Source organism: Oncorhynchus mykiss, chromosome 12, assembly GCF_013265735.2.
Source record: "Oncorhynchus mykiss isolate Arlee chromosome 12, USDA_OmykA_1.1, whole genome shotgun sequence".
NCBI classification, from domain to species: Eukaryota; Metazoa; Chordata; class Actinopteri; order Salmoniformes; family Salmonidae; genus Oncorhynchus; species Oncorhynchus mykiss.
This window is the reverse complement of record NC_048576.1, coordinates 96,495,160-96,516,778: the sequence shown is the minus strand read 5'-3', so window position 1 is coordinate 96,516,778 and position 21,619 is coordinate 96,495,160. Positions and strand designations below refer to the sequence as shown.

Here is a 21,619-nt window from a genome sequence, read left to right as displayed (position 1 = left end):
GGAGATAGACTAGTGTCCTGTCCAGGGGGTGTCCTGTACATCAAGCTGTCTCACTACAGAAACAGGAGATAGACTAGTGTCCTGTCCAGGGGGTGTCCTGTACATCAAGCTGTCTCACTACAGAAACAGGAGATAGACTAGTGTCCTGTCCAGGGGGTGTCCTGTACATCAAGCTGTCTCACTACAGAAACAGGAAATAGACTAGTGTCCTGTCCAGGGGGTGTACTGTACATCAAGCTGTCTCACTACAGAAACAGGAGATAGACTAGTGTCCTGCCTAGGGGGTGTCCTGTACATCAAGCTGTCTCACTGCAGAAACAGGAGATAGACTAGTGTCCTGTCCAGGGGTGTCCTGTACATCAAGCTGTCTCACTACAGAAACAGGAGATAGACTAGTGTCCTGTCCAGGGGGTGTCCTGTACATCAAGCTGTCTCACTACAGAAACAGGAGATAGACTAGTGTCCTGTCCGGTGGGTGTCCTGTACATCAAGCTGTCTCACTACAGAAACAGGAGATAGACTAGTGTCCTGTCCAGGGGGTGTCCTGTACATCACACCGTCTCACTACAGAAACAGCAGATAGACTAGTGTCCTGTCCAGGGGGTGTACTGGTACATCAAGCTGTCTCACTACAGAAACAGGAGATAGACTAGTGTCCTGTCCAGGGGGTGTCCTGTACATCAGTTTTAACACAGATTCGCATGGAGGTATTTTTCTCTTCACGAGTTTCTATTGGTTCAGAAAGTAACTCAGGGAAAACATGTGCAACACCAAACACGTCAAAGGGAATACGTGTTAGAACATGTTACAGCTCGTATTGCAGACACACCTACGAGTGAAATGTCTGACTGAGCACTTTCCCACGTTATAAGAAGGGAACTGTTGTAAAGTTAGAACAGTCCGTGGCTAATGGATACTTATGGATACAGACTTATGGATACAGAACCAAATTGTAGCTTTTGGACGAGCCCAATGAACAGGCCTATCAGACGGGTGGGATACCAATCGCACCAGTTATAAACAGGTAGTTTATGTGTGTTTTAACATTCACAAAATCTGATCTAACAGTACCACAAAGTGTTTTTTCTAAAAATCTGATTTGGATATATTTAGATTCATAACATTTAGAATTTAAACTTTTTCAGGATGAGAAAAACATTTTCTGCTAAATGCCCAACACAGTGTGAAATACACACAGAGAAACAACAGCCGAAATGTAGGCTGATTTTTACCTCAACACAGTGTGAAATACACACAGAGAAACAACAGCCGAAATGTAGGCTGATTTTTACCTCAACACAGTGTGAAATACACACAGAGAAACAACAGCCGAAATGTAGGCTGATTTTTACCTCAACACAGTGTGAAATACACACATAGAAACAACAGCCTAAATGTAGGCTGATTTTGATGGCCGGCAATCACAATATTCTGAATATTTCCCCACCAGGGGATGCGAGCGTGGCGTTGTCATAGTTTTAGTCAAATTCTGTTGATATCTTTATGACATCTATAGACTCCTCCATTGAGAAATATATATACAGTACCAGTCAACAGTTTGGACACACCTACTCATTCAAAGTGTTTTCTTTATTTTTACATAAAAACTATGAAATAACACATATGAACTATGAAATAACACATATGAACTATGAAATAACACATATGAACTATGAAATAACACATATGGTTACCCAATTTTCTTTAAACAAATCAAAATCTATTTTATATTTGAGAATCTTCAAAGTAGCCACTCTTTGCCTTGATGACAGCTTTGCACACTCTTGGCATTCTCTCAACCAGCTTCATGAGATAGTCACCTGGAATGCATTTCAATTAACAGGTGCGACTTGTTTACAGTTAATTTGTGGAATTTATTTCCTTCTTAATGCATTTGAACCAATCAGTTGTGTTGTGACAAGGTAGGGGTGGTATACGGAAGATAGCCTTATGATGGAACTGATATGATGGAACTGGCTCTCATGAGGACCGTCACAGGAAAGGAAGACCCAGAGTTACCTCTGCTGGAGAGGATAAGTTCATTACAGTTACCAGCCTCAGAAATTGCAGCCCAAATAAATGCTTCACAGAGCTCAAGTAACAGACACATCTCAGCTGTTCAGAGGGGACCTCGTGAATCAAGCCTTCATGGTCAAATTGATGCAAAGAAACCACTATTAAAGGACATCAAAACTATGAAATAACACATATGGAATCTAAATAAATCACTGAGAGTGTCACGAGCCATGCACCCCCACACCATCACACCTCCTCCTCCATGTAATGTAAAAGGACCAGTATTCAGAGCCGTAGAGTAGGAGAGCTGATCTAGGATCAGGTCCCCCCTGTCCATGTAATCTTATTCATTACGATTCTAAGGATTCAAACTGATCCTAGATCATAACACTGACGCAGAGACGCTATTTGAATCGAGGAGGCAGAAAGTAGGTATGGAACACAGCCAAGCCCAGCCCAAGACAAGGATTACTTTCAGTTCAACTTCCTGAACACTCTGGGCTCTTCATGGGAAGTCCTGCCCCCAGAGTAAATAACACACACACACAGACACACACACACACACACACACACACACACACACACACACACACACACACACACACACACACACACACACACACACACACACACACACACACACACACGAGCTTGCAGTTCATCCAATCATCTTCTCACACGGCCTCAGATCTACAGATCTACACGGAAACCGAGCACCAGAAAAAAGAGATTACATTTATTGTAAAACACCAGGTACTGTGATTTCTTTATGTGCTTTTTTGTGATCTTGTCTGTCCTTTCTAAACAAGTTAGATCTAGTCTGTCTTTACTAAACAAGTTAGATCTAGTCTGTCTTTACTAAACAAGTTAGATCTAGTCTGTCCTTACTAAACAAGTTAGATCTAGTCTGTCTTTACTAAACAAGTTAGATCTAGTCTGTCTTTACTAAACAAGTTAGATCTAGTCTGTCTTTACTTAACAAGTTAGATCTAGTCTGTCTTTACTAAACAAGTTAGATCTAGTCTGTCTTTACTAAACAAGTTAGATCTAGTCTGTCCTTACTAAACAAGTTAGATCTAGTCTGTCTTTACTAAACAAGTTAGATCTAGTCTGTCCTTACTAAACAAGTTAGATCTAGTCTGTCTTTACTAAACAAGTTAGATCTAGTCTGTCTTTACTAAACAAGTTAGATCTAGTCTGTCTTTACTAAACAAGTTAGATCTAGTCTGTCCTTACTAAACAAGTTAGATCTAGTCTGTCTTTACTAAACAAGTTAGATCTAGTCTGTCTTTACTAAACAAGTTAGATCTAGTCTGTCTTTACTTAACAAGTTAGATCTAGTCTGTCTTTACTAAACAAGTTAGATCTAGTCTGTCTTTACTAAACAAGTTAGATCTAGTCTGTCCTTACTAAACAAGTTAGATCTAGTCTGTCTTTACTAAACAAGTTAGATCTAGTCTGTCCTTACTAAACAAGTTAGATCTAGTCTGTCTTTACTAAACAAGTTAGATCTAGTCTGTCTTTACTAAACAAGTTAGATCTAGTCTGTCTTTACTAAACAAGTTAGATCTAGTCTGTCTTTACTAAACAAGTTAGATCTAGTCTGTCTTTACTTAACAAGTTAGATCTAGTCTGTCTTTACTAAACAAGTTAGATCTAGTCTGTCTTTACTAAACAAGTTAGATCTAGTCTGTCCTTACTAAACAAGTTAGATCTAGACTGTCTTTACTAAACAAGTTAGATCTAGTCTGTCCTTACTAAACAAGTTAGATCTAGTCTGTCTTTACTAAACAAGTTAGATCTTGTCTGTCCTTACTAAACAAGTTAGATCTAGTCTGTCTTTACTAAACAAGTTAGATCTTGTCTGTCCTTACTAAACAAGTTAGATCTAGTCTGTCCTTACTAAACAAGTTAGATCTAGTCTGTGTTGTATATTTTTGTAGTTTGCTCTCTAGGAAGGAATATGCCCGAATCTCACAATTAACAACTTGATACTTTATTTGATCTAATTTGAGTTTATTGTTTATGTTCAGAAACACCAACAGTTGTAATCGAACAAGGACATGATTCAAAATCAATTATACATACACTACCGGTCAAAAGTTTTAGAACACCTACTCATTCAAGGGTTTTTCTTTATTTTTACTATTTTCTACATTGTTGAACAATAATGAAGACATCAAAACTATGAAATAACCCATATGGAATCATGTAGTAACCAAAAAAGTGTTAAATAAATCGAAATATATTTTACATTCTTCAATTTTTCATTCGCCTTTTATTGAACTAGGCAAGTCAGTTCAATTATGGAACGTTTCGACAACATCCGGTGAAATTGCAGATCGCAATTTTTTTATATTTTTTATTATAAATATTTAACTTTCATACATTCACAAGTGCAAACACCAAATTAAAGCTTAACTTATCGAGCAGATTTCAAAAAGGCTTCATGGCGAAAGCAAACCATGCTATTATCTAAGGACAGCACCCCATCAAACAAACACATGACAATCATATTTAAACACCCCAGGCGCTACACAAAACTCAGAAATAACGATATAATTCATGCTTTACCTTTGAAGATTTTCTTCTGTTGGCACTCTAATATGTCCCATAAACATCACAAATGGTCCTTTTGTTCAATTAATTCCGTCGTTATATATCGCCAAAATGTCCATTCATTTGGCGCGTTTGATTCAGAAAAACACCGGTTCCAGCTCGCCCAACATGACTACAAAATATTTAATAAATTACCTGTAATCTTGATCCAAACATTTCAATCAACTTTCCTAATCCAACTTTAGATATTTTAAACCATAAATAATCGATCAAATTTAAGACAGGATAAACTGGGTGGCAGGGTAGCCTAGTGGTTTGAGTGTTGGACTATTAACTGAAAGGTTGCAAGTTCAAATCCTTGAGCTGACAAGGTACAAATCTGTCGTTTTGCCCCTGAACAGGTAGTTAACCCACTGTTCCCCAGTAGGCCATCATTGAAAATAAGAATTTGTTCTTAACTGACTTGCCTAGTTAAATAAAAAAATAAAGAAAGTGTTTTCAATAGCGGTGAAGTGAAGCGCGCACCAAAACATTAGAGTGACACATGAAAATAACAGGGCTACTTCTTCATTTCTCAAAGGAAAAACATCAACCAATTTCTAAAGACTGTTGACATCTAGTGGAGCCATACGAACTGCAACCAAAATGCCTCAAATCTAGATTCACATAGAAACCCGGGGTTTCGCCTGCCAAATAAGTTTGGTTATACTCACAGACATAATTTTAACAGTTTTGGAAACATTAGAGTGTTTTCTATCCAAATCTACCAACTATTCGCATATCCTAGCTTCTGGGCCTGAGTAGCAGGCAGTTTACTTTGGGCACGCTTTTCATCCAGACGTGAAAATACCGCCCCCTAGCCCGAAGAGGTTTTAAGAACAAATTCTTGTTTACAATGATGGCCTACCCTGGCCAATACCAGATGACACTGGACCAATTGTGCACTGCCCTATGGGACTCACCATCACTGCTGGATTCGAACCAAGGACTGTAATGAGATTCAGTGCCTTAGACAGCTGCACGACTCAGGAGCCTGACTTGATGACAGCTTTGCACACTCTTGGCATTACAAAAAAACAACATCATTTCACTTTGACATTATGGGGTATTGTGCTTAAGCCAGTGAACCAAAATCTACATTTTTATATATATTTTTAAACTGTAACACAACAAAATGTGGAAAACATCAAGGGGTGTGAATACTTTCTGAAGGCACTGTACATGTCAGTAGTTACGAGCAAACTATATGAAAGGCTATATTATGTTGATAAAATTTGATTTGTATAATGTATGCCTTAAAGGTGGAAAACTTAATGGTGAAACTGCCATGTTCATTTGTGGTATTACAACATACACTACCGAACTTACTTCAAACAACCGACACTGATTTTTCCCTCAGACGTCATTGCATCACGGGACATTGTAGAACAGCAGAGTGTGTAGTGTTTTTGTTTCACCACGTTACCATGACGCTCCTCACCTCCACTTGATCAACAAAATCAAAAACAATAACAACGTAGGTGGGGGCGGACAGTGGCGCGGCTTCCATCTTTTATTGATCTTAATTGTTCTCCTCATTCCTCAGATCAATATTCCCTGTTCTGTGAGAGCAATGGCCAGGTCAGAGAGTATCCCTCTGGAGGAGGAGATGTTGAGCATCCTGGATCGATGCGGACCAGCTCTGACATATGTCCTACATAGCAAGTTTGGATGTACTGCTGTGCTCCATGGTGTTGATGCCGGTGCAATGAAGTTCAAGAAGCCAGGTGAGGAAAGGTTTTCTACCCAGCTGTCAAAGGACCTCAACAGTAAAAAGACAGTGAAAAATAACAGTAGCGTTGCTACATACAGGCACCGGTTAATCAGGCTGATTGAGGTAGTATGTACATGTAGATATGGTTAAAGTGACTATGCATATATGATGAACAGAGAGTAGCAGTAGCGTAAAAGAGGGGTTGGCAGGTGGTGGCTGGGACACAACGCAGATAGCCTGGTTAGTCAATGTGCGGGAGCACTGGTTGGTCGGGCCAATTGAGGTAGTATGTACATGAATGTATAGTTAAAGTGACTATGCATATTTGATAAACAGAGAGTAGCAGCAGTGTAAAAGAGGGGTTGGGGGGGCACACAATGCAAATAGTCCGGGTAACCATTTGGTTACCTGTTCAGGAGTCTTATGGCTTGGGGTTAAAAACTGTCGAGAAGCCTTTTTGTCCTAGACTTGGCACTCCGGTACCGCTTGCCATGCGGTAGTAGAGAGAACAGTCTATGACTGAGGTAGCTGGGGTCTTATACAATCTTTTGGACCGCCTGGTGTAGAGGTCCTGGATGGCAGGCAGCTTGGCCCCAGTGATGTACTGGGCCATACGCACTACCCTCTGTAGTGCCTTGCGGTCGGAGTCCGAGCAATTGCCGTATCAGGCAATGATACAACCAATTAGGATGCTCTCGATGTTGCAGCTGTAGCTCCTTTTGAGGATCTGAGGACTCAAGCCAAATCTTTTTAGTTTCCTGATGAGGGATAGGTTGTTATTCTGGCACCACCCGGCCAGGTCTCTGACCTCCTCCCTATTGGCTGTCTCGTTGTTGTCGTGACCAGGCCTACCGCTGTTGTGTCGTCTGCAAACTTCATGATGGTGTTGGAGTTGTGCCTGGCCATGGGTGAACAGGGAGTATAGGAGGGGACTGAGCACGCACCCCTGGGGAGCTCCAGTGTTGAGGATCAGTGTGGCAGATGTGTTGCTACCTACCCTTACCACCTGGGGGCGGCTCATCAGGAAGTCCAGGATTCAGTTGCAGAGGGAGGTGTTTAGTCCCAGGATCCTTAGCTGAGTGATGAGCTTTGTGGGCACTAGGGTGTTGAACGCTGAACTGTAGTCAATGAATAGCATTCTCAAATAGGTGTTCCTTTTGTCCAGGTGGGAAAGGATAGTGTGGAGTGCAATAGAGATTGCATCATCTGTGGATCTGTTTGGGCGGTATGAAAATTGGAGTGGGTCTAGGGTTTCTGGGATAATGGTGTTGATGTGAGCCATTACCAGCCTTTCAAATCACTTCATGGCTACGGACGTGAATGCTACAGGTCTGTAGTCATTTAGGCAGGTTGCCTTTGTGTTCTTGGGCACAGGGACTACGGTGGTCTGCTTGAAACATGTTGGTATTACAGACTCAGTCAGGGACATGTTGAAAATGTCAGTGAAGACACCTGCCAGTTAGTCAGCACGTCCTGGTAATCCGTCTGGCCCCGCAGCCTTGTGAATGTTGACCTGTTTAAAGGTCTTACTCACGTCGGCTACAAAGAGCGTGATCACACAGTTGTCCTGAACAGCTGATGCTCTCATGCATGCCTCAGTGTTGCTTGCATCGAAGTGAGCATAGAAGTGATTTAGCTCGTCTGGTAGGCTCGTATCACTGGGCAGCTTGCGGCTGTGCTTCCCTTTGTAGCCTGTAATAGTTTGCAGGCCCTGCCACATAAGACAAGCTTCGGAGCCGGTGTAGTATGGTTCAATCTTAGCCCTGTATTGACGCTTTTCCTGTTTCATGATTCGTCGCAGGACATAGCAGGATTTCTTATAAGCTTCGGGCTTAGAGTCCCGCACCTTGAAAGCGATAGCTCTACCCTTTAGCTCAGTGCGAATGTTGCCTGTAAATCATGGCTTCTGGTTGGGGTATGTACGTACAGTCACTGTGGGGACGACGTCCTCGATGCACTTATTGATAAAGCCAGCAACTGATGTGGTGTATTCCTCAATGTCATCGGAAGAATCCCGAAACATGTCCCAGTCTGTGATAGCAAAACAGACCTGTAGTTTAGCATCTGCTTCATCTGACCACGTTTTATAGACAGAGTCATTGGTGCTTCCTGCTTTAATTTTTGCTTGTGAGCAGGAATCAGGATAGAGTTGTGGTCGGATTTACCAAATGGAGGGCGAGGGAGAGCTTTGTACGCATCTCTGTGTGTGGAGTAAAGGTGATCTAGATTTTATTTTCTCTGGTTGCACATTTAACATTTTGATATAAATGAGGTAAAACTGATTTAAGTTTCCCGGCATTAAAGTCTCCGGCCACTAGGAGCGCTGCCTCTGGGTTTCCTGCTTGCTTATTTCCTTATATAGCAAAATCTAGGGACTTCCTTAGATTTCGTGCACCAGCTGTTGTTTACAAATATTCACAGACCGCCCCCCTCGTCCTCAGTGTGCTGTTCTATCTTGCCGCTGCAGTGTATATCCCGCTAGCTGAATATCCATGTCATCATTCAGCCACGATTCCGTGAAACATAAGATATTACAGTTTTTGATGTCCCGTTGGTAGGATATTCGTGATCGTACCTCGTCTAGTTATTGTCCAATGATTGCACGTTGGCAAGTAATATTGACAGTAACGGCAGCTTTCCCACTCGCCTTCTGCGGGTCCGTACGAGGCATCCCGCTCTGTGGCCTCTGTACCCGCGTCTCTTCTTCTTTCAAATAACTGGGATGTTGGCCTTGTAGGGTGTTCGGAGAATGTCCTGTGCGTCCTGCTTGTTGAGAAAATCTTTGTCTATTCCGAGGTGAGGGATCACTGTCCTGATATCCAGAAGCTCTTTGTCTAATCCGAGGTGAGTGATCGCTGTCCTGATATCCAGAAGCTCTTTGTCTAATCCGAGGTGAGTGATCGCTGTCCTGATATCCAGAAGCTCTTTGTCTAATCCGAGGTGAGTGATCGCTGTCCTGATATCCAGAAGCTCTTAGTCTAATCCGAGGTGAGGGATCGCTGTCCTGATATCCAGAAGCTCTTTGTCTAATCCGAGGTGAGTGATCGCTGTCCTGATATCCAGAAGCTCTTTGTCTAATCCGAGGTAGTGATCGCTGTCCTGATATCCAGAAGCTCTTTGTCTAATCCGAGGTGAGTGATCGCTGTCCTGATATCCAGAAGCTCTTAGTCTAATCCGAGGTGAGTGATCGCTGTCCTGATATCCAGAAGCTCTTAGTGTAATCCGAGGTGAGTGATCTGATATCCAGAAGCTCTTAGTCTAATCCGAGGTGAGTGATCGCTGTCCTGATATCCAGAAGCTCTTAGTCTAGTCCGAGGTGAGTGATTGCTGTCCTGATATCTAGAAGCTCTTTGTCTAATCCGAGGTGAGTGATCGCTGTCCTGATATCCAGAAGCTCTTAGTCTAATCCGAGGTGAGTGATCTGATATCCAGAAGCTCTTAGTCTAATCTGAGGTGAATGATCGCTGTCCTGATATCCAGAAGCTCTTTGTCTAATCCGAGGTGAGTGATCTCTGTCCTGATATCCAGAAGCTCTTAGTCTAATCCGAGGTGAGGGATCGCTGTCCTGATATCCAGAAGCTCTTTGTCTAATCCGAGGTGAGTGATCTCTGTCCTGATATCCAGAAGCTCTTTGTCTAATCCGAGGTGAGTGATCGCTGTCTTGATATCCAGAAGCTCTTAGTCTAATCCGAGGTGAGTGATCGCTGTCCTGATATCCAGAAGCTCTTAGTCTAATCCGAGGTGAGTGATCTGATATCCAGAAGCTCTTAGTCTAATCCGAGGTGAGTGATCGCTGTCCTGATATCCAGAAGCTCTTAGTCTAATCCGAGGTGAGTGATCTGATATCCAGAAGCTCTTAGTCTAATCCGAGGTGAGTGATCGCTGTCCTGATATCCAGAAGCTCTTTGTCTAATCCGAGGTGAGTGATCTCTGTCCTGATATCCAGAAGCTCTTAGTCTAATCCGAGGTGAGGGATCGCTGTCCTGATATCCAGAAGCTCTTTGTCTAATCTGAGGTGAGTGATCGCTGTCCTGATATCCAGAAACTCTTTGTCTAATCCGAGGTGAGTGATCTCTGTCCTGATATCCAGAAGCTCTTTGTCTAATCCGAGGTAGTGATCGCTGTCCTGATATCCAGAAGCTCTTTGTCTTATCCGAGGTGAGCGATCTCTGTCCTGATATCCAGAAGCTCTTTGTCTAATCCGAGGTGAGTGATCGCTGTCCTGATATCCAGAAGCTCTTTGTCTAATCCGAGGTGAGTGATCGCTGTCCTGATATCTAGAAGCTCTTTGTCTAATCCGAGGTGAGTGATCTCTGTCCTGATATCCAGAAGCTCTTTGTCTAATCAGAGGTGAGTGATCGCTGTCCTGATATCCAGAAGCAATTTTTTTGCCGTAAGATACGGTTGCAGAAACATTATGTACGAAATAAGTTACAAACAACGCGAAAAAAAACATGTAATAGCACAATTGGTTGGGCGCCCGTAAAACTGCTGCCATTTCTTCCGGGGGCCATTTTGGATCTAGTTCTTAGTTCTTCCAACAGTGTGTAGTTCTGCCTCCTCTCAAGGTGAGATCCTGGTCAAAAGAAGTAGATGAAGAGGAACTCTTATTATCGTTGGTGTTTTATCAGAACACTTGCCATATATCTCACAGTATTTCCTACAGTATATCTCACAGTATTTCCTACAGCATATCTCACAGTATTTCCTACAGTATATCTCACAGTATTTCCTACAGTGTATCTCACAGTATTTCCTACAGTATATCTCACAGTATTTCCTACAGTATATCTCACAGTATTTCCTACAGTATTTCCTATGGTATATCTCAGTATTTCTTACAGTATTTCCATCAGTATATCTCACAGTATTTCCTACAGTATTTCCTATGGTATATCTCAGTATTTCTTACAGTATTTCCATCAGTTTATCTCACAGTATTTCTTACAGTATTTCTTACAGTATTTCCTACAGTATATCTCACAGTATTTCCTACATGATATCTCACAGTCTTTCTTACGGTATTTCCATCAGTATATCTCACAGTATTTCTTACAGTATTTCCTACAGTATATCTCACAGTATTTCCTACAGTATTTTCCACAGTATTTCCTACAGTATTTCCTACATGATATCTCACAGTCTTTCTTACAGTATTTCCTACATTATATCTCACAGTATTCTTCTTCTATGTCTCATCTTTAAGCATTTAAGCACGAAACTGTCCATTCCGACTCCAGAGATGCAAGGAAAAGTGTTCCACCATTTATTGAGCTCTGTGGGGCCTATCATGAGACATTGAGGGAGGCCAGACGCTGGTATTTGGATGCTTTGTACCCTGCCTCGAAGAATGTAATCACCATTCACAACAATTTCATCCAGCACTTTGGCCAGAGGGAGTTTGAAGAGCTTCTTTCCCTTCAGACCAAGAGGGAAGTTTCCATCGAGGAGAACTTTAAAGATGGCCGCTTTGGATTGACCATCCAGGGGGCTTCTAGAGGGTTCAAAGCTGCTGTGTTAGAGGTGGAAGCCCTGTGCTGCAAAGTCCAAGAGGATTTTGCAAAGGAAGAGTTGAGTTTAATGGGCCTGAAATCTCCCATCAGTTCCCCAAGGAAGCCAGTAGATGACAACAGTTCTGACTATAAAGAGAGACAGCAACATTTTGCCGGACTTCAAATTGTCAGGGTGAGTGTCACAGGAAACGATGGATAACATTGAAGTTGCAATCTGTGGTATTCTCTGCCTGATAATTCATCAAATATGTCCATGGCTGATGCGTTACAGGTTGAGAAGGTGGAGAACAAAGCTCTGAAGCAGGTCTTTGACCTTAGGAAGAGGCAGTTGCAGGTGTCTACCCCTTCTCAGCGAATGTACCAGCGCTTGCCTGTGCAATTCTGTGACCTGCTATGCAGAGTGGGCTTTCAGATGGAGTTTACACCACCTGACGGTAAGAGAGATTCAGATGGAGTTTACACCACCTGACGGTAAGAGATATTCAGATGGAGTTTACACCACCTGACGGTTAGAGAGATTCCGAGTTTACACCACCTGACGGTTAGAGAGATTCAGAGTTTACACCACCAGACGGTTAGAGAGATTCAGATGGAGTTTACACCACCAGACGGTTAGAGAGATTCAGATGGAGTTTACACCACGTTTAGGAAGATTTTAACACATTTTAACCCCAACATTTTTTCATGGTTCCACCCTCTTTGTAAAAGCCTAGTTACTGTATGTTCTTGCTTTGACAGTCATTTTCTGAAGATTTTAATTTAATTTAACGTGATTAGTGATTCATTTACAAGTGTCCCTCATCTTAAGGTCAACCCCTGTTACGTGAACAGAACTCTCGTTTTAATATGGTGAAACTATTCCTATTCCTTCCTTTTTTTCAAAATAAACATTGAACATCAGGCTCCCGAGTGGTGCAGCTGTCTAAAGCACCGCATCTCAGTGCTAGAGGCTATATCACTACAGACCCTGGTTCAGCGGTCTAAGGCACCTCATCTCAGTGCTAGAGGCGATATCACTACAGACCCTGGTTCAGCGGTCTAAGGCACCTCATCTCAGTGCTAGAGGCGATATCACTACAGACCCTGGTTCAGCTGTCTAAAGCACCGCATCTCAGTGCTAGAGGCTATATCACTACAGACCCTGGTGCAGACTCTCGAGTGGTGCAGTGGTCTAAAGCACCGCATCTCAGTGCTAGAGGCGATATCACTACAGACCTTGGTTCAGGCTCTCGAGTGGTGCAGTGGTCTAAAGCACCGCATCTCAGTGCTAGAGGCGATATCACTACAGACCCTGGTTCAGGCTCTCGACTGGTGCAGCGGTCTAAAGCACCGCATCTCAGTGCTAGAGGCTATATCACTACAGACCCTGGTTCAGGCTCTCGAGTGGTGCAGTGGTCTAAAGCACCGCATCTCAGTGCTAGAGGCGATATCACTGCAGACCCTGGTTCAGGCTCTCGACTGGTGCAGCGGTCTAAAGCACCGCATCTCAGTGCTAGAGGCAATATCACTACAGACCCTGGTTCAGGCTCTCGAGTGGTGCAGTGGTCTAAGGCACCTCATCTCAGTGCTAGAGGCGATATCACTACAGACCCTGGTTCAGGCTCTCGAGTGGTGCAGTGGTCTAAAGCACCGCATCTCAGTGCTAGAGGCTATATCACTACAGACCCTGGTTCAGGCTCTCGAGTGGTGCAGTGGTCTAAAGCACTGCATCTCAGTGCTAGAGGCTATATCACTACAGACCCTGGTTCAGGCTCTCGAGTGGTGCAGTGGTCTAAAGCACCGCATCTCAGTGCTAGAGGCTATATCACTACAGACCCTGGTTCAGGCTCTCGAGTGGTGCAGTGGTCTAAAGCACCGCATCTCAGTGCTAGAGGCGATATCACTACAGACCCTGGTTCAGGCTCTCGACTGGTGCAGCGGTCTAAAGCACCGCATCTCAGTGCTAGAGGCAATATCACTACAGACCCTGGTTCAGGCTCTCGAGTGGTGCAGTGGTCTAAAGCACCGCATCTCAGTGCTAGAGGCTATATCACTACAGACCCTGGTTCAGGCTCTCGAGTGGTGCAGTGGTCTAAAGCACTGCATCTCAGTGCTAGAGGCTATATCACTACAGACCCTGGTTCAGGCTCTCGAGTGGTGCAGTGGTCTAAAGCACCGCATCTCAGTGCTAGAGGCTATATCACTACAGACCCTGGTTCAGGCTCTCGAGTGGTGCAGTGGTCTAAAGCACTGCATCTCAGTGCTAGAGGCTATATTACTACAGACCCTGGTTCAGGCTCTCGAGTGGTGCAGTGGTCTAAAGCACTGCATATCAGTGCTAGAGGCTATATCACTACAGACCCTGGTTCAGGCTCTCGAGTGGTGCAGTGGTCTAAAGCACAGCATCTCAGTGCTAGAGGCTATATCACTACAGACCCTGGTTCAGGCTCTCGAGTGGTGCAGTGGTCTAAAGCACCGCATCTCAGTGCTAGAGGCTATATCACTACAGACACCATGGTTTGATTCCAGGCTGTATCATTACTGGATGTGATTGGGAGTCCCATAGGGCAGCGCGCAATTGGCCCAGCGTCGTCTGAGTATGGTCGGTGTAGGCCGTCATTGTATAAAGAATTTGTTCTTAACTGACTTGCCTAGTTAAACAAAGGTTTAAAAAAAACTGTCAATCATAGTGTGAAAGCAGGTGAGCTGGTTCTATTACTTTTGGTGATTTGTGGTGGAAAAATTTGCAAGTCGAGCATGACACTATCACACCTTTTCCCCATAGATAGATAAGGCTAGGCGTTGTTTTTTGTGAAGCTTGCACTCAATTGACCCTCCCTGTTGCCCACAACAAGCTTCCATTCCACATGACACAAAGGGACAATTTACGTCTGATTTAAGTTGAAAACCTCCACCATGTTACCTTTAGAGGCACTTTAGTATTTTATCATTATTTACCGCCTTGAGATTGGAAAACATGTTTTTTAAATGACAGAATGTTAACAGGTTAACAGGAGGTGTAATAAATAGTTACACTAGCCGACACGTACTCTATCCGTGGGTCTACCGCAATCAGAATATGCAGGGCGGACACTTTCCCTAGTCCTTTCTCAGTCGAAGCACATAACCTATTCCTGGTGTGTAGCTAGAATAACACAACAACCGTCACAAAATGGTTTTATGTTGCCATGGAGTCCACCATTCTTATGTTTACGTCCACAGAGCAAAATCTGGGAGAGGGGATCTACTTCAGCAGCAGTGTCCATGGAGCAGAGAGGCTGTGGAAGGGCTCAGCTGACCAGGAGTACCTGTACTTCATTGAGGCACAGGTGCTGACTGGCAAGTCAATTGTTGGCTGTCCAGGTCTCATCGTGCCACCTCCCTTTGCCAGAGACCCACTCACCTTGTATGACAGTGTGAAAGGAGGCGGAGACACCTGGGTCGTCTTCAATGGTCACCAGGCTCTACCTGAATATCTGATCACCTGCAATAAGCCTACATACGTAAAACCTCACGGTAAGACATTCTACATGGCGTTCTACTTGACGTTCTACTTGATGTTCCACATGACGTTCCACTTGACGTTCCACTTGACGTTCCACTTGACGTTCCACTTGACGTTCCACATGACGTTCCACATGACGTTCCACTTGAGGTTCCACTTGACGTTCCACATGACGTTCCACATGACGTTTCACACGACATTCTATAGAATACCCTGTTACTTCATTAAAACAGTGTGTTGTGGTAGCCTAGTGGTTATAGTATTGGGCCAGTAACCTAAAGGTTGCTGAATCAAATCCCTCACCTGACAAGGTCAAAATCTGTTGTTCTGAGCAAGGCAGTTAACCCACTGTTCCCTGGGTGATGTGGATGTTGAGTAAGGCAGCTCCCCCCACCTCTCTGATTCAGAAGGGTTGGGTTAAATGTGAAAGACACATTTCAGTTGAAGGCATTCAGTTGTACACCTGACTAGGTATCCCCACCCTCCCTTTTATTCTCACAGCATTGTTCAACTGGGGTAAAGCTAAAAAGCCACAAAAGAATGAGGACATTGTCATCGAGGGCCTGGAAGTGGATCCGGCTGTCTTCCACGTTTCTTCCAAAGTGGATCGTTGGATCAAGGACCTGAACCTAAAGGAACCAGAGAGCAGCAGCATCCCACACGACGCTGTCTACCATGACATGAGAATCGAGGAGATGCTGAGGAAGGCCAGGGACAAAAAGTCCTTCAACAGGAACATTACAGCACCTAGCATCATGGTGGATTGGCAGCAGCAGCCAGGGGGACAGTCCCAGAGATTCCCCCCCTTCCATAACTTCCATCTGCAGCAGGCGCTGGACAGGAACCAGCCCCGCGTGGAGGTCTCTGCCCGGAGGAAAATGTACACGTTCACCCTGCCTGACACGACTGCTAACAACACAAGTGGAAACAGCCCCAAAAGCAGACAAATCGACAAGTTAGCAGGTACAGGTTGGTTTAATCCATACAGAGTTAATTTGTTATTTTAACCTTAGTTTACAAGGGGATAAGCTGAGTTCAAGTTAGCAGGTACAGGTTGGTTTATTCCATACAGAGTTAATTTGTTATTTTAACCTTAATTAACAAGGGAATAAGCTGAGTTCAAGTTAGCAGGTACAGGTTGGTTTATTCCATACAGATTTAATTTGTTATTTTAACCTTAGTTAACAAGGGGATAAGCTGAGTTCAAATTCAACACGTCCATTAGCCGGAAGTCTATTTGCATTTTCTTAACCTTTATATTTTGTTCTTGGATACCATTTATTGTGAGGAAGGTAACATTTTTAGAGCCGTGGAAACAACTATGACACGGGCAGGTGTTTGGCTAAGACTGTTCTTCTTTCTCGTGGCACTATCGTATCCTGTATACAACTATGCGAGCCCAGTTAGTGTTAGCGTGATGGCTAAGTGTGACATGGTTTTCTTATGGAAAATGCTAACTGTTCACCAACTTAGTAATAACTGTGTTTGCTCTAGCTCAACCGATTGAGAGTCTCCCCCGGCATTGGGATGCCATGCCAGCCAACACGTCCTGCCTGTCCTGCCTCATCCAGCCAGGAAGCCCAGAGCACAATGAAGTTTTAAAGCTGTTCCGAGACACCTGCCACAACAAAGTTACACAGGTAGGCTACCTGTTTTTTTTTGTTGTTTTTTTTGATATGGGGATTGAAACCAGGTGTGTGTAATACAGACAAAACTAAACGAAAATGAAACATGGATCGGTGGTGACTAGGAAGCCGGCGACGTCGACCGCCGAACAAGGAGAGGGGACGACTTTGGAGGAAGTCGGTGACAGTTAGTATTTAGTTAAGCACTTAGAAGTAATGAAGAGGCCCCTCAGCTCATCTACGGGTCAGCTAGGTGAGGTGAGGGTGAGTGGATCTTTTTCAGCCCACAATAATAATCTAAGATGTATAGAAGGTATTCAGGATACATTTTAGCCCACAATAATAATCTAAGATGTATAGAAGGTATTCAGGATACATTTTAGAGTCTATTATTGGCTCGTATAAAGTGATTTTCCCTCAATTTATTTCAGATTGAGAGGATCCAGAACCCAACCCTGTGGAGGAGTCTCCAGATCAAGAAACACGACATGGAGCTCAGGAACGGTCACCAGAAGAATGAGAAGAGGCTCTTCCATGGAACATGCCACACAACCATCAATCACATCAACAACCATGGCTTCAATCGGAGCTTTGCTGGGACAAATGGTGAGACAGATATGTATGTTCCATGGACAAGTTCCCAGATCTGTTCGTCCTGTCTTGCCAACTCCTATGGCTTGTTGGTAAAAGTTATATGTACAATTCTATTGCTCTTGATTTAAAACTTAGCTTGTGCTTCTCATTTACTCAGTCCTGTCTCTACAATAGTCTAAAACATAAGCAATGTATCATTTTTCCAGGTACAGCATTTGGAAACGGCACCTACTTTGCTGTTGGTGCCAGCTACTCTGCCAGAAGCACATACTCAAGACCGGATCGCCAGGGGCAGAAGTATATGTACCTATGTCGAGTTCTGACTGGCGATTTCACAGCAGGACGACATGGGATGACAGTTCCTCCAGCTAAAAGCACCACGACTGTTGAACTCTACAACAGCGTGACAGACAACCCATCAGGACCATCTATGTTTGTCATTTTCCATGACAACCAGGCATATCCTGAGTACTTGATCACGTTCTTCTAGACCCTGCGGAGAAAAGCAAAAGAAATGAAATGCCCTTACTAAACTTTCAAAAGTCTTCCTTATGATTATGACTATGTGCCTTATCAACTGTTATACACAACTTTTATTGAAGAAATTAAAATGACTGATGTCACTTTTGCATGGAAAAGTCTAACCATTATAGGTTCTAATGTAACTGATGTTCTGAATGAGCTGCAAAATCTGGACCCCTACAAATCAGCCGGGCTAGACAATCTGGACCCTTTCTTTCTAAAATTATCTGCAGAAATTGTTGCCACCCCTATTACTAGCCTGTTCAACCTCTCTTTCGTGTCGTCTGAGATTCCCAAAGATTGGAAAGCAGCTGCGGTCATCCCCCTCTTCAAAGGGGGTGACACTCTTGACCCAAACTTCTACAGACCTATATCTATCCTACCATGCCTTTCTAAGGTCTTCGAAAGCCAAGTCAACAAACAGATTACCGACCATTTCGAATCTCACCATACCTTCTCTGCTATGCAATCTGGTTTCAGAGCTGGTCATGGGTGCACCTCAGCCACGCTCAAGGTCCTAAATGATATCTTAACCGCCATCGATAAGAAACATTACTGTGCAGCCGTATTCATTGATCTGGCCAAGGCTTTCAACTCTGTCAATCACCACATTCTCATCGGCAGACTCGACAGCCTTGGTTTCTCAAATGATTGCCTCGCCTGGTTCACCAACTACTTCTCTGATAGAGTTCAGTGTGTCAAATCGGAGGGTCTGCTGTCCGGACCTCTGGCAGTCTCTATGGGGGTGCCACAGGGTTCAATTCTTGGACCGACTCTCTTCTCTGTATACATCAATGAGGTCGCTCTTGCTGCTGGTGAGTCTCTGATCCACCTCTACGCAGACGACACCATTCTGTATACTTCTGGCCCTTCTTTGGACACTGTGTTAACAACCCTCCAGGCAAGCTTCAATGCCATACAACTCTCCTTCCGTGGCCTCCAATTGCTCTTAAATACAAGTAAAACTAAATGCATGCTCTTCAACCGATCGCTACCTGTACCTACCCGCCTGTCCAACATTACTACTCTGGACGGCTCTGACTTAGAATACGTGGACAACTACAAATACTTAGGTGTCTGGTTAGACTGTAAACTCTCCTTCCAGACCCATATCAAACATCTCCAATCCAAAGTTAAATCTAGAATTGGCTTCCTATTTCGCAACAAAGCATCCTTCACTCATCAAATCCTCAAGCAGCTGATTGGTCGACTCCAGGGCTAATTGGAGAGCTGACCCCGCCCCCTCGTCAAGACACAGCTGTCTCCAATTACCCATTCAATCTGAAGCTATATAAAAGCCAGTGTCCTGTTCAGGATAGAGAGATTTTGGAGGTTGGGATTGCTGAGAGAGATTTTGCTAGAGAGATTTGCTGAGGTCATTGCAGAGCGATTGATTGTGATAGAGATTTTTGCTGGAGGTCATTGCAGAGCGATTGATTGTGATAGAGAGATTTTTGCTGGAGGTTGATTTTGCTGAGAGTTCATTGCTGGGAAGTGGTATGTTCTGTGAGTTTGTTGCTCAGGTAGAGCTTAGTTGATGTCCTTTGTTTCTTAGTTTGTTTGTGAAATTGTTTAATATTCTGTTTCATTTGTTCCCAGGGGGGAAGGGGAAGGCACCTTGGGAGTGCTTAGGCAAGAGGCCCGCGGGCATACATATACCCGTAGTATATTCACTGTCTAGGCACACTAGGTAAGACCTGGGCGGACCACCCCCTGTATTTTGGTTAGGGCACCAGGTGGTGCTAAATTAGGTAAAAGTGGTTAGGCAGGTAAGATAGGGGAGGGGGGGGGGGGGGCTTTGAGATTTACTCTCTTTGCTTTGGTTCCGTCCAGCCCCTTTTCCCCATATTACCGTGTAAAGGAATAAAGTCCTTGTAAAACGGTACCACATTCTGTCTGTCATCCTTACTCACACCTACAGTCCATACCTTTTTCACTTCACAGAGAGTTTAAGTTGTAGCAGGGTGTTGCGTTCCCTCTTCATAGAGGCGTGCGTAACAGACCCTCACTTGAACACTAACCTTAAGCAAAACCCTTCACCAACCCCTTAACCAAAACCCTTAATCCTTAACCCTTAACCCAAAACTCTAACCCTTAATTCTTAACCTTAACCCTAGACTATCACAGGGCCTTATCCCCTGGACAGGACACTAGACTATCACAGGGCCTTATCCCCTGGACAGGACACTAGACTATCACAGGGCCTTATCCCCTGGACAGGACACTAGACTATCACAGGGCCTTATCCCCTGAACAGGACGCTAGACTACCACAGGGCCTTATCTCCTGAACAGGACACTAGACTATCACAGGGCCTTATCCCCTGAACAGGACACTAGACTATCACATGGCCTTACCACAGGGCCTTATCCCCTGAACAGGACACTAGACTATCACAGGGCCTTATCCCCTGAACAGGACACTAGACTATCACAGGGCCTTATCCCCTGAACAGGACACTAGACTATCACAGGGCCTTATCCCCTGAACAGGACACTAGACTATCACAGGGCCTTATCCCCTGAACAGGACACTAGACTATCACAGGGCCTTATCCCCTGAACAGGACACTAGACTATCACAGGGCCTTATCCCAAATCCTGTACAGGGAATAGGGTGCTTTTTGGGATGCAAATAGACTACTTACTTTATGTAGGGCTTTGAGGGCCACTTTACGTTTACCCTGGGGATGGAAAGATATGAGAAATACCGTCCCTGTAGAATACCCATTGATTTATTCCACACTTTGTTGTGTTAGAGCCTCAATTCACTCATCAACACAATACCCTATAATGACAAAGTGTTGTTGTTTAAAAAAAATATTTTAGCAAATGTGTTGAAAATTAAATACAGAAATATATATATGTGCATTCACAACTCTGAGTCAATAGATGTTAGACTCACCTTTGGCAGTGATTACAGCTGTGAGTCCTTCTGGGTGAGTCTCTAAGAGCTGTGAGTCCTTCTGGGTGAGTCTCTAAGAGCTGTGAGTCCTTCTGGGTTAGTCTCTAAGAGCTGTGAGTCCTTCTGGGTGAGTCTCTAAGAGCTGTGAGTCCTTCTGGGTGAGTCTCTAAGAGCTGTGAGTCCTTCTGGGTTAGTCTCTAAGAGCTGTGAGTCCTTCTGGGTTAGTCTCTAAGAGCTGTGAGTCCTTCTGGGTGAGTCTCTAAGAGCTGTGAGTCCTTCTGGGTTAGTCTCTAAGAGCTGTGAGTCCTTCTGGGTTAGTTTCTAAGAGCTGTGAGTCCTATTGGGTGAGTCTCTAAGAGCTGTGAGTCCTTCTGGGTGAGTCTCTAAGAGCTGTGAGTCCTTCTGGGTTAGTCTCTAAGAGCTGTGAGTCCTTCTGGGTTAGTCTCTAAGAGCTGTGAGTCCTTCTGGGTGAGTCTCTAAGAGCTGTGAGTCCTTCTGGGTTAGTCTCTAAGAGCTGTGAGTCCTTCTGGGTTAGTTTCTAAGAGCTGTGAGTCCTTCTGGGTGAGTCTCTAAGAGCTGTGAGTCCTTCTGGGTTAGTTTCTAAGAGCTGTGAGTCCTTCTGGGTTAGTCTCTAAGAGCTGTGAGTCCT

General features: G+C 44.0%; 1 protein-coding gene across 1 annotated transcript; it reads left to right on the top strand.

Annotated features, from left to right (window-relative positions):
- The first annotated feature begins 11,540 nt into the window (after nt 1–11,540).
- On the top strand, nt 11,541–18,235 carry LOC110538851 (protein mono-ADP-ribosyltransferase PARP14). The gene is made up of 7 exons (XM_021625833.2): nt 11,541–12,013; nt 12,113–12,275; nt 15,043–15,336; nt 15,827–16,288; nt 16,820–16,965; nt 17,382–17,556; nt 17,751–18,235. The coding sequence occupies exons 1-7, from the start codon at nt 11,909–11,911 to the stop codon at nt 18,032–18,034; spliced, it is 1,629 nt and encodes a 542-aa protein (XP_021481508.2). The 5' UTR covers nt 11,541–11,908; the 3' UTR covers nt 18,035–18,235.
- The last annotated feature ends 3,384 nt before the right edge of the window (nt 18,236–21,619 follow it).

Bases quoted from the DNA above. Each gene is read 5' to 3' on its own strand.
- LOC110538851 (XM_021625833.2), top strand. From the start codon at position 11,909: ATGGGCCTGAAATCTCCCATCAGTTCCCCAAGGAAGCCAGTAGATGAC. The intron at 12,276-15,042 runs GTAAGAGAGATT...TTACGTCCACAG, and splicing joins GGAGTTTACACCACCTGACG to AGCAAAATCTGGGAGAGGGG. The intron at 16,289-16,819 runs GTACAGGTTGGT...TGTTTGCTCTAG, and splicing joins ACAAATCGACAAGTTAGCAG to CTCAACCGATTGAGAGTCTC.